The sequence below is a fragment of the Microchirus variegatus genome (genome assembly GCF_963457635.1).
Source record: "Microchirus variegatus genome assembly, chromosome: 18".
NCBI lineage: Eukaryota > Metazoa > Chordata > Actinopteri > Pleuronectiformes > Soleidae > Microchirus > Microchirus variegatus.
The window spans coordinates 390,045-402,764 of record NC_139819.1 but is presented as its reverse complement, the minus strand read 5'-3'; the positions used below and the strand labels follow the sequence as shown (position 1 = coordinate 402,764).

The 12,720-nt window shown below is 44.5% G+C and overlaps 1 protein-coding gene across 2 annotated transcripts in view; it reads left to right on the top strand.

The window, feature by feature from the left end:
• Nucleotides 1-12,720, top strand: part of loxl2b (lysyl oxidase-like 2b) — a 32,572-nt gene that overhangs the window by 1,528 nt on the left and 18,324 nt on the right. For both annotated transcript variants that reach the window (XM_083904835.1, XM_083904834.1), the window contains exons 2-3: nt 1,286-1,645; nt 1,863-2,038. In XM_083904835.1, coding sequence (XP_083760961.1) covers nt 1,297-1,645; nt 1,863-2,038 — 525 coding nt within the window. In that variant the 5' untranslated portion in view covers nt 1,286-1,296. The remainder of the gene's footprint in view (nt 1-1,285; nt 1,646-1,862; nt 2,039-12,720) is intronic.

Below are 12,720 nucleotides of genomic sequence, written 5' to 3'. Positions count from 1 at the left end.
ACAAAAACACGTGTTGGTGTTTCTGAAGGCTACAGATGTTTCAGGTTTCAGGGGTTGGACTTTAAAAGACGTACAGATGGGAGGTGAAGATGGGGTCAGAACATCCTGAATGTGTCCTTCTGATTGATTGAAGTCGCTCCGGTTTCATCTTTTTTTCGACCAAGAAATTACAAAAAAATGTTTGGCCTCCTCCTCCTGCACTGGAGTTTGACATGAAGAACCTTCCAGGAGTTGATCCTCTCTCTGATCCACACGGCCTCAGCTGAACCTCGGTGTTGTCCTCGTGACAACACATGGACACACACACACACACACACAGTGTGTTGTTGACAGTCCCAGAGGTCGAGGGGCTTTCGGGACTGTAAACGAAGCGTGTTTCGTTTCAAGCTTGGGCAAAACCAGTGCCACGTTACAAACGAGGGGAAGTGGAAACGCTGAAGGATCTGTCCTCGTCTGCCAGATGTTTTTCACACAAAAGCAGCAAAGATTTGAGGTTTTTAATCACTCGACTGCTCGCAGAAACACAGCTGTGTGTGTTTTTGAAGAGCCAGTGCGTGAGCACAGTTTAACGTCCAGGCTCCTGCTGAGTGTTTTTATCTCTCTGTGGAGGTTTGAAGCAGCAGCGTTGCAGACGTACATCGGTGTTTTTCTGTGGGACGCTGTTGTTATGTCACACTGGATAAGTCGGAGTTAACAGTCACAACACAGTGACCTGTTCTTGTTGTATATCATGATCATAAATTATAAAGCTATAGTGTGGAACTTCTGGCAATTTTGTTGTTGTTCTGAAGATTTGTTTGAATGAGTAGGAAATGGATTTCTTTCCTTTTTTTAGGACATATTATGGGCTGTTTGCCTTTAATTGGATAGGATAGAGTAGCGTGATGGGGGGGAAGACATGCATGAAAGGACCAGGGGTTGCTGCAATTGCACAGCAGGGAGCCGGCTCTACTGACTGAGCTGATTTCTTGACAGGTGAATGTCATTAAAAGAAGTTCCCTTCACTTCTGAAGGCTTCAGTCTTCAAGAAATTGCTACCGATTCAATGACTCTTGGAGAGAATGCTAACACAGATTGTGGACGAAGCAACCCCCCCCCCGCCCATTTTTCCTTTCACCCCAACCCGTCTAGGCAGATCTTTGTGTCTTGTTCGGTCTGAGTTTTCTTCCTGTTAAAAGGGAGTTCCCTTTCATTCTTGTTCTCATTGTCTGTAATACGTTAGCATGACGTTGCAATCGACCATCTGAAGCTCCCGCCAAATAACCTTACATAATCTTTTCAACAGAGCCAACCAAAATGCAGGCCTCCCACTTCCTGCCCCACGGCGCCGTCCTTCTCTTGGTGCTGCTCGAGTTGACCCAGGCCCAGTACGAGCACCTGGGTTACCCGCAGGGCTACCCGGAACCCGCGCAGGAGCATTACACCGCCCCGGTGCTGTCGCCCGACACGCCCAGGATCCAGCTCCGACTGGCCGGCGACAAGAGGAAGCACAACGAGGGCCGCGTGGAGGTTTTCTACAACGGCGTGTGGGGAACCGTGTGCGACGACGACTTCAGCTCGCACGCCGCTCAGGTGGTGTGTCGCGAGCTGGGCTACGTGGAGGCCGTCTCGTGGTCGCCGTCCTCCAAATATGGCAAAGGAGAAGGTGAGTAAAGTAGATCGCTGTATTCTAATGATGTACACAGGACTCGTTTCATCTCTAGTTAATCCCTCAGAATTAAGGACATCTAATGGTGACGTGAGAGCTTTGGCTTTATTGGAAAATAATCGATGGCATATGTTCCACACAGCATTGGAAGAAAGCTGCCTTTAGGCCCATGGAATCATCACTGACTGTTTTTGCTTTAAATTCTCTGCGTTAGGACCCATCTGGTTCGACAATCTCCACTGCACCGGCAAAGAGAAGACCTTGGCGCTGTGTCCGTCCAACGGGATCGGCATATCCGACTGCAAGCACAGCGAAGACGTGGGCGTGGTCTGCAGCGACAAGAGGATCCCCGGGTTTAAATTCGTCAACACTCTGCCCAACCACGTCGAGGTAAACCTGCTCTCTGTTTCCTAAAAGCTTTGTGTTGATTTTAATCACGTTTTGCAAGAGCGGTGCATAAAGACCGATGGAGGAAATTCGATATACTACCAATAATTAAGTGTATAACTGCAAAGCAAGGTTCTTTTTTTGAAAGAGATGCCCATTAAGGGCTCTGTAGACCACTGGCTCCTCAATAGCCACGTTTCCACCTAGTTCTGTTCAGTACAGTATGTATTTTTTGCGTTTTCATTCGGAATAGCACCAAAAATAACCCAACTGTTCCATTCTCTTTGGTACCTTTCCCTTGGGGTACCAGAGTGAAATGGTACAGCACGGTCAGGGTAGCTCCATCGGTGTAAATATCACACGGAAGTCAAAGCAAACGTTGTGTTGTTGCCAATCGCGGCTAGTACAACGTCAAGCTAGCCCAACACCCCCCACCTACCAAGTAAAGGTACTGTTCTCAGCCTGACCCAGGGCTTTCCTATTCCAGATCGAACCGTACCATGATGGAAGCACGCTTTGCACCATTGAAGAGATGCATGTGCAAAATGACCTTTCAAAAAGATGTTTTACTCGTGAGCTAATCAGCAACACACTCATTTATTTACGAGTTTCTTGTGTAGTTCTTCTCAACATTGAGATTCCTAAGGAAAATGTGTGCGTTAATGTGTACGTGATACAGTGAGATAACAATAACAGACTCCCATCATGACGGTTTGTCCAAGTATAAATTCCACTTCCCTGGTTGTAAAGCTCCTCTTCAGTCACAAACAACATCATCATCGTCGTACTGTTGCCTTCACAGGATTACGACTGCTCATAGTTTCCCTTTCAGATGATAAATCTTTCCTGGTATTTGTCTGGAAAACTGCTGCGTATGCACTTAAAAGTCACCAAGCCAATCAGCCGCTCTGTTTTTCCCAATCCTTCTGTGTAAATAGCCGGCAGTGAAAGTGTGTGAGCGAGAGTGAAGTCTAACGGGTAATGATGAGGTGTTGCGCTCGTAACTGTCAGACCCGTCTGCAGCTGATGGACCTTTTAAGAGCCACCGAATGCAGAATGTTATCTTTCTGCTCACTGGACAGGCCTCACAGATCCACATTCCAACATGATGAGGGAACCGTGCACCACTGCTAAACTCTCTACTGCTGCTGATGCCGATTCGCTCTCTGATCCGCTGCTTTGAATGGAAGCCTATGGGAAAATTAGCCGACTTGATTTATTACGTCGGTAAACATTTTCCTGAGGAGTTTCAGATGTTCTTCAGAAGAACATGATGTCAGTTCTGTAAATTGTGTTTCCAATCGACGACGGACGGTGTAATTGACAGCGAGTATCCTCAGTAGCCTCCTGGATGTACGCGAATTTATACGTCAGAGTTAACAGTCACAACACAGTGACCTGTTGTTGTTATTTTTCTATCCCTGTTTGGTATTTGTGGACAGAAATGGTGCAACATTGTTTGTTTGCTGCGTCCTTCATCTGAAAACAGGCTCTTTCAAGCTAAACTATCAGATCTGACTCTGAGGGAGCGTTTGTGTGCATACAGCAACAGAGCAGAGGTGGGCGGGGACAAGAGGCATTTCTTTAAGCAAGAGAAAGATAAACTTTCTCCGTTTGTAGTCGTCTCACTTTACTAGCGCCATGTGGGACTTCCCCACTGCTAAAGCTAAGTTCTGACGCGACTTTCTGAAATGGACGTCGCTAATGAAATCTCTAACCTGAAGCCGAGAAGAAGGAAACAAGCTTTTTAGAGCGGTGCTTTTTCCACATATGTCGTCATTTTCCCCCTCAGCTACATGTTATCCTACACTTTGATGTGTGTGTGGCTGGTGGAGGGTCAACCTCAATGCTACATTTAACTGACTTCCCGCATACGAGGGCTAGAAACACAAAAGATAAAAGATTAGGATTCTCCAGAGCCGGAGCAGCACGTCTAGACGTCGGGACTCGAGCCGGGATAGAAGCTGAAGAATCATCACACTCAGCATTTCCATCCAAACTAGAAAGAAGCTGATGGCGTTATCATCTGGAAGTGGTAATCTGGTGACTCACCCGGGGCACACTCCACTGTGCCATGGCAGCCATGACGGCATGTTCGTGGGGGTTTTTGTGGCATTGGATGATTGGTAGGTTCTCGAAATGTTTGCAGTCTGCACGCAGTGGCATCGCTGCGCTCTCAGGTGACGGCGACCGCAGTCCGACAGCCACAGAGAGTGAGCTCAGAGGGGGGGAAACGTGAAGCCTCGCACGGACGTGTCGCTGACCTTTGACCTTTGACACTTTGGCTCCTCTCCACGTTTGCCCTTTGTCTTTTTCACATTGTTGATGGTATTGTGTTAAATTTCGAGCGTTTCTGCAGTGGATTTCTTCTCATGTGGTCAGAGTAGACTTCAGTGTTTCAAGCCTCTTTTATGCTAACATTAGCAGCTAAACACAGTATTAGTATTTGTACGGTGTATTTTTTTTATCCAGGTAACTACTTAAGGAGCTGTGTCCCAAGTAGTAACAGGTATTGTTTGCTCCAAATTTTGATAGCTACCGGCTATGCTAGCAACCAGAAGACGATCGGGTGTCACTGCGTTGTGCCAGAAAATGGAAGGAATTTGCATCACTGCCAAAAATGTATAAGAAAAAGAACATTTCTGTTTCAAGCCTCTTTGCAATAAAATTAGCAGATATACCCAGTATTTTCAAACCCAGGTAAACGAGCAGTGAGTTAGTGATTTTTAAAACACTAATTATATTAAATAAGTACAATAAGTATAAGTAAGATCTGTCCAAAGTTGTAAAAAGTAATGTTTGCTACAAACATTCGTGGCTAATGGTTATGCTAACAGCCCGTTTGTTGTCATTTCCAGCTGTTAGCATAGATATTAGCCTAGCCATTAACCATTATTTTTTGGTTAGCCTTACCTTCTTTTGCCTTTATTCATGCAGATCCCGTCTTTTTTCAAACCACTTTTTGTTGCCAAAGGCAAATTTGTGGACACTTTTGTGGACAATAAAGATTATGATGATGAACGTGTTCCCATGTGTTTAAGGGAGCTGAAGCCAATACAAATGTGCTCGCGTTACATAATCATTTGACCTGGGAGTGAATGCTGATTCAACAAATTTCCGCTGGTTAAAAAACCCCAAAAACAAAGCAGGTTTAATCTAGTTTAAACCCAGTGGTAATGTGGTATTGTTGACAGAAAAAGAAGAGCATTTCTAACTTGGTAGCCTTGGATTTGTTCTGGTGTGGTCGGCGAAGTTCACGGGTTCGCACGGTTTTCCAGTGACTTCAGGAAACTGCTGGACGATACAAACAATGTTAGGTTGACACCCAGTGTTCATCTCTGCGTCTCTCCGGTGTTTATTTAAATGCCATATTTCCTCTCTCCTCTTGCCTCAGCATTCTCAGCCTGTGCTGGAGTGATTTTTTTTTCTCAGGGTGAACCCGCGAGCACACGTACGTGCATGACATTCCATTTCCAACACATTTTTTAAACATTCTGGGGTTGATGAAATGTTTTTTTTTTTTTTTTTTTGGCCACAATGCTCCAACAAGCTGCTGCATTTATCCAAAAGCTACATGAACAGTGACTCACTCAGAGTCAGGCCTCACCTGATTTATTCAAGCGGGCACAGAATCAGCAACACGTGAGGAAAGAAGCGTCGAGGAATTATTCTTAGCCACGCTCTGCTCCGTGGGCACATGGGTGACGACTCGTCCACAAAGGAGCGTTACAGAAACGTCTGTCAGCAGTGCAGAAAGTGTGGAGAGGTGTGATTAGGGCCGAGAGTCGTAATTGCTGCAACCACTGTCAATGTAAACATCCTCGATTATAAGTCAGCTGAAAATAGTTTTATAGTTCCTGAGAAACTGGTCTCGTCTGCTTTTTTGGAATGAATATGGCTGCAACTGATGTTTTCTTAGTCGATTGATTTGATTGAACGGTGTTTAAAAATAGCTTCTTCACGACTCCCCGCCGCAGTCCCTTTGACGACCTTTGACCCAGAGTCAGACCCAGAGTCAGAAGACACTGTCGCTCGTGAAACACCTCCACAACGGATGTTATTATTCTTCTGCGGTTCAATGTACGCAACCGGATGTGCCCGGACTAATGCCCGGAGCAGGAGGATCTGCTGTTCAGGAGAACCGGTGTTTACGTAACTATTACGAGATTTTCAGAGATCTCACTGAGCCCGAGATTAAAATAAAACACAGCGTTCTCAGCAGTGGCTGAACTGTTTGTTTCAAACCTTCAGGGCTTCATAAACGAGGTAATGACGCAGATACACACTAAAAAACAGCGTTAATAGGAACTTCTGGTCTAGTTCTGCTTTAAAAAAGACATTGTCCTTAGTCCTTAGACATTTCATGATCGAGTCCACCATGCAAGTCGGTTCTCTCCATGACTTCAGGTCTTTGGTGTCCTCGGGCTTCAGTTTCACTAACTTCATATCCGTTTCTTACAACTTCCTTCTTGCCAAGTCTTCTTCTTCGGTGTACCGTTTATAATCAGTGCCGGAAAATCTAAATTTTTTGCCAAAAAAACCCCCAAAATATCAATAATTTGATACTAACGGAGGCAATAGCAACATTGCGCGAGTAAAGCGAGACGGCTGCACATTTGGTTTGGAGTTTAACTCGGAAGTTTCCGTATCCAAGTGAATACTACGCTTCTTGTCCCAAAAAAACAACTCTACTGATTTAAGTTCTGTAGAGAGCTGTATTATGACCTATGGAAGAAATTGGATATACTATACTACCCATAATTAAGTGTACACCTGTAAAGCAAGGTCCTTTTTTTTGAAACTGAAGGCCATTAAGGGCTCTGTAGGCCGCTGTAGTTCCTCAACAGCCGTGTTTCCACCTGGTTCAGTTCAGTTCAGTACGTATTCTTTGCCTTTCATAAGGAATAGTATGTAAAAAACTGTGTAAAAAACGCTTCTTGTCCCCACCCGCTCGTGCTCTGCTGCTGTATACACACAAACGCTCCCTCAGTCAAGCCCCCAGATAGTTTTGCTTGACAGAGCCGGTTTCATTAATAGAATGTGTTTTGCTCACTCCAGACTAAACCAGACTAAACAGCTTTCTTGGGCCAGTGGAGGAAGATCTTTGAGATAGCAGATGCCTACAGGCCACGTCCCATTCTGCTTGCTCTCGTGTCCTGACAGATCTTCTGTCAAAGTTATGTCAGAATAGGAATGGAAGTGAAGCTTTTCCCCTCTGCTCTCTCCTTCTTCCTCACGACTAATTATATCACGAGCAGCTGCATCACACGGACTTTACAACCGCTAGTTTCCTCTCTTTAGTCATTTTTTCCTCTCTTAAGGTCGACTCGTCACCTTTTGTTTTCACTATAAATCTCTTATGAGCCAATGTCTCCCCTTTGTGTCACAATCTTAAAATGGCTCTGAGTTATTTAACTGTTATTTTTTTCCCCACGTAGCTGGTAGATGTTTGTGTAGTGAGGTGAAAAACTCTCACCAATAATGTCTTCACATTCCCACAGCGCAGTGCTAACAGATGTTTATCCTCTGGAGATTCTAAAATTAAGCGCTCAGTGTGACTTAAGTGTGAAGGTACGACATGTTTTTGATTGTTACGACTGTTGTTGTTTTTAAGTTGTGTGCAGAACAGATTTGTTTGCTGCGGCCTCTTAACAATGACGCGACCTGATGTCGGGGCTTAAACACAGGAAGTACTGAACGCATTCTAATGATTCACTTACAACGAAAACAACTGATTTGACCGTGACTAGTTTGGGTCGTGTATAAAACAACGTCATGGAAGTTTTCACACAGTTGAGGAGGTACTACCAAGTAATGCCTGATACCAAACCGAGTAGAGACGAGTAGTCCTAGAACTCTACACTCTTAGAAATAAGGGTTCCAAAAGTGTCCTTCTACAAGGGCTGAGGTTCTACCTGGAACCATTTGCTTCTGAAAAACCCTTTCCCCAAGAAAGGGTTTTTCAAGGGTTCTTGGTAACACTAATGGTTCCAGTAAGAACCATTTTGATCCAGAGAAGCCTTTAAAACCCCTTTCCTGAATAAAGGGTTTTAAAAGGGTTCTTGGTGGAACCCTTTTCCAAAAAGGGTTCTCCTATGAGGACGAGCCGAAGAACCTTTTATGGATTTCTAAGAGGGTATAATGGAAAAAGCACCATTTGACTTGGTGTCTTCTTGCAACTTGGGTGTCAAAGTGCCATGAGCTGCGTTTATGGGTGGAGCGGAATAACAAATTGTTGTGAAATTTGAAGTTGCAAAAATAACCTGGATGGACCATTGTTTTCAGTGCAGCCATTGTTTCAGCATAACATGTTTTCTTGGCCTGTAATGACATATCACGATTTTCCAAGCTAAAGCTATAATGTATTACACTTTGGAGTTAAAGGGTCTAAAAACGACTAATTTGTCGAGTAGTCTACGTACATAAGCCACGTGTTCCCAACATCTACAGAAATCCATATTTCTATGTAATATATCTAATAGACCCTAGTGGTCTACAATAAATGCTAGCTAAAATCTAGCTAGAGCCTATGCTAACTCCAGCTAATGTGAGACCAGTGCAGTAGCTAGTCCTAGATGCTAATGTATGCTAATTGGAAAATTTGAAAGTTAGCTAACACACTGAACTAAAAAAGAAAACTTAAAAGTAAAAGTTAGAAAACTTAAAAGTAAAAGTTAAAGTCAGAAAACTACATTTGAAAGGACAAATACTGTAAAGCTACCGTGCTTGTTTTTTTAGCAGCTCGTACAGTGTTTTCATACTACAGTAAGTGTGTTTTCTTTGTTGTGACTCCAGGTTTGGATTTCGTCGTGACTGCGAAAACCACCGGGAAAACAATACACGCAGAGAAGAAAAACACCAGAGCTTTGTCGCTTCATCTCCGAGTGTTTGGCACAAACAGCTGTTGTGTATTTAGACGGCCGTGTCGCACCGCAGACTTTTGTCGGTTCAAACATATCCGTGATTTAACTTTGCTGTCGACACGTGAGCGATGCTTTGACTTTGAAAAGTCTCGGAGGAGGAGAGCGGCTGCGTCGTAACGTCGCTTCAGCTTTGATTATCACATGAAAGCGGCTCAGTTCCATCCAGTCGTTCGTCTTCATCTTCATCTTCATCTTCATCTTCATAGGTCACACATCGGTCCAGGACTCTGTGAGACATCTGTCTCCACTTTGTTCTCACAAAATAATCTGTTTCATGAACTCCAAAAGGGGGAAATGCAGCCTTCCTCTGCACAAACACACTGATTTATTAAGTTACTGTTGTACCAGGTTTGTACGGTGACTTGTAAGAATGTTGAGAACAGACACGCTGTGGCTGAAAATTGTCTGCAGGTTCTCCGAAACGGAGTTGCAACTCAATAGCTCACGGTATGTGAACCCAGTGTGTTATTTAGCTGCAGATGTGAGGTGATTTCTGCTGGCAGAGACTGGTTCAAGACTTCTATTGGAACCATATGTTTCTCAAGCTCTGTGCGCATAGTTTTTGCCTGAAACTGTACCGTGTGCTGTACATGACTACAGTATAGTTACCGAGGGGAAATGGAGTGCAGGGAAACAAGGTGACTGATCTGTGCTGGAAAGAAATGAGCAGGAATAAAGGGCCAATTCCAATTCCTATCTTAACCCTCAAGCTCAATCCTTAGTCTTAACTGGGCCTCAAAACCAAGTGTTGAGGGTTATTTTGTCACTTAGAAATGGGACACCCCTTAAATGCAGATACGTCTTCAGACTGTAGGGGGCAGAATAACGCCAAAGCTGCGTCCAGTCTGCCGACTCCAAAAAAGAAGAAGAAGAAGAAGACATTTACGTCAGGATTATTTATTCTGATCCGTTTGTCAGTCAAGTTATTAGGTTGTCAGTTAGTTATAAGATGATACTCATACAAATATTCAGCTGACAGTTACCACACACCACGACTTATTGGAAAGTAAACCACACCGGCCGACTATTGACAAAAGATGGTCAAATAAAAATAAATGTTAGGCAACAATGACGTCAGTAATCCATAATATGGGCCTAAACTAAGATCATTTTTATATCTCTATTAACAAAGAAAATACTTCATCTGTAGCGTACTCGTTTCGCTGCTTTCGACGCCATCTTTGTTATGTGAAAACACGCAAAGCATTCTGGGTAGCCCTTGATCCCAAGGGTGGTCTCTGAAAATCTCAATATTGAGGGCGATACAGCCCTTAAACTTGGCCTCAACTTAATTTTTCTGAGAATCAGGACAGAACTTGGACTAGAGGGAGAACATTTTTGAGATTGAGGGTTAAGATAGGAATTGGAATTCACCCTAACGAATGATTTTTTTTGAGCCTTTCCTTCATCTAGAACAGTGTAAGGGTCGTCCTGACTCATAAGATATGATTATTGACACATTGGTGGCCCTGATCACTGGGAAAAGGTTTACACAGCAAGAAGTCAAGGCCTCGTTCAGAACTGGTATGAACGTCACATCACATGTGGTTAAGTATTCATTTTTCATGCACCGTAGACTGTAAAAAATGGACCGATTTGTCTGGTTTCCTTCCTGAAGCCAACCAAGAAGTAATATTACATTTAATAACCACCAGGGGGGCGATCATGCTGGTGTCAAAAATAACTGAGCAGCAGACCCGAATCTCTGGACATGATCGGATCATTCCTGAAGATCTGAACGGTCTTAACATTCATGTGTTTTGAGGATGAATTGGTTGCATTCTTCTTCCCAACTGCAGCACATTGTTGATATCTTTTCCAGACTTGCAAGACCCCAGCTTTAATGTCATTTGATTGAAGGAATATTCAGTGAATGGCACGGGTTATTGCTTAAACATGTGTCATTTGTCTTGTCTTGGAAACATAACCAGTAATCCTGCTTTTGATATAAACAAATCTGCGTAGGTTAGTCAATCGTGACTGATTCACAGTGTTTTTGCTCTTTAATCAGATTTAATTCGCCGCGTTAAAAGCGTCAGATGTTGAGCAGCGTCTCCGGCTTTGAAGTGATTCACGGCTCGTTCCCCCTCGTTGCCGTAGCTGTCTTTATATTTACGTCCTGCGGTCCTTTGACAAGCTGGCGTTAAATCACCGCCGTGCATCCCTGTGACAGTCATAAGTCATGTCGGCGTGTTTTTGTCAACAAGGTCTGAATGCTGAACAGCACTCGTGTCCCACTTCTGGGGGAAGGAAATGCGTCTGGTTCCAATCAGATGATCCCGAACCGACCATCTTGTCATCACGGCTTGGTGTCGGTTTAAAGATAAAGATGATGTCACTGTGAGCAGTGGCAATCACAGTGGAGTTTGTGACTTGTGCTTAAATACGGAAATATGCAAAATGGCCTCAACGTAGTCCGTTTAACCTACAGTCATTGTGACTAAACTGGTGGTTTCCGTTTCTTTCTTGGAAAGAATGGTCTGCTGTTTGAACTCGTGGCCTCCGGCCGACACACGAGGAAGTCCTGGATCCAGAGTTTATGGACAAAGACGACATGAGCGGAGAGCCGTCGCTTTCCAAGTGCGGTTTGAAACAATGAAGGCGCTATGGAGGGAAGAAAAAAACACACGGCGAGGCCTCGGTGTAACCTCTGTGAATCAGAGCTGAGCTGCAGCAGATTGCGGCCCCATCACCTCGGCCTCTGTTAGACTCATCCCACTAATGGTTTTTCCATCTGTGCTGTGAGAAAAGCTGAGCCTCCTGCAGGGAACCTTCAGTCCTCCTCTTTCACACTGTGCCAAAACAGGGCACTAAAGTCAGAAATGTCTACCTTTTTTTTTTTTTTTTTTCCCTTCCTGCAAACAGAAACGTGAGCGGGTTGCGGAAGTCACGAGGACGAGGAACCGTTGGCACATGAGCCGCCGACCATGGAACAAGTCGACTCTCTCATTCACTGACCTTGAAGCACATTGAAAAACTAGGTGTGCTTGTTTATTTTCAGGGCGGCTCGGGGATGCGGTGGTTGGCACTAATGAGAGTTTTACTTGGGTTACGCTAAACGTCCTCCCACAGTCCAAAGACATGTGGATTAGGGTTAGGTTAAAGACGGGTTAGGGGTAGGCAACAAATGCATTTACAGTCATGATCAATGATTCTAAAATGAATCACTTCCTCCAGCTTTGGGAGAATCTGGCTTGTTCCAGGAGACTTTGACCTCTTGCAGAGCTCCGGTAGCTGACATCATGCAATCCCACGAGGCAACAATACAACTTTGGCTCAAAGCTGTGCTGTTCAAATCCATCCTCGTATATATATATATATAAACCCTGCTCTGGGACACGCAGAGAAAAAGCATTTCATCCATCCATCCACCACTTATCCAAGATCAGGTTGCTGGGGTCGTAGCTCTTGCAGGCTCTCCCAGAATTCCCTCTCCTTGGCCACATCGTCCAAGTCTAACTGTGGGTTCCTCAGGCGCTCCCAGACCAGCGAAGGAGATATAATCTATCCACCTAGTCCTTGGTCAGCTGAACGTATCAGGAACACCTTCCTAAAGCAACCTGGAAGGCATCCTTACCTTAACCCTAACCCAGGTGCCCAAACCACCTCAACTGCCTCCTTTCCACCTAATGAAGGAGCGGCTCTACTCCAAGTCTCTACCGGATGACTGAGCTTCTCATAAGTTTCTTTACTAGTTAGCCCTGAGGGCTTCAAGATGCCGACTGCAGAACATCTCTTTGGCGGCTTCTTTGGCTCACATCT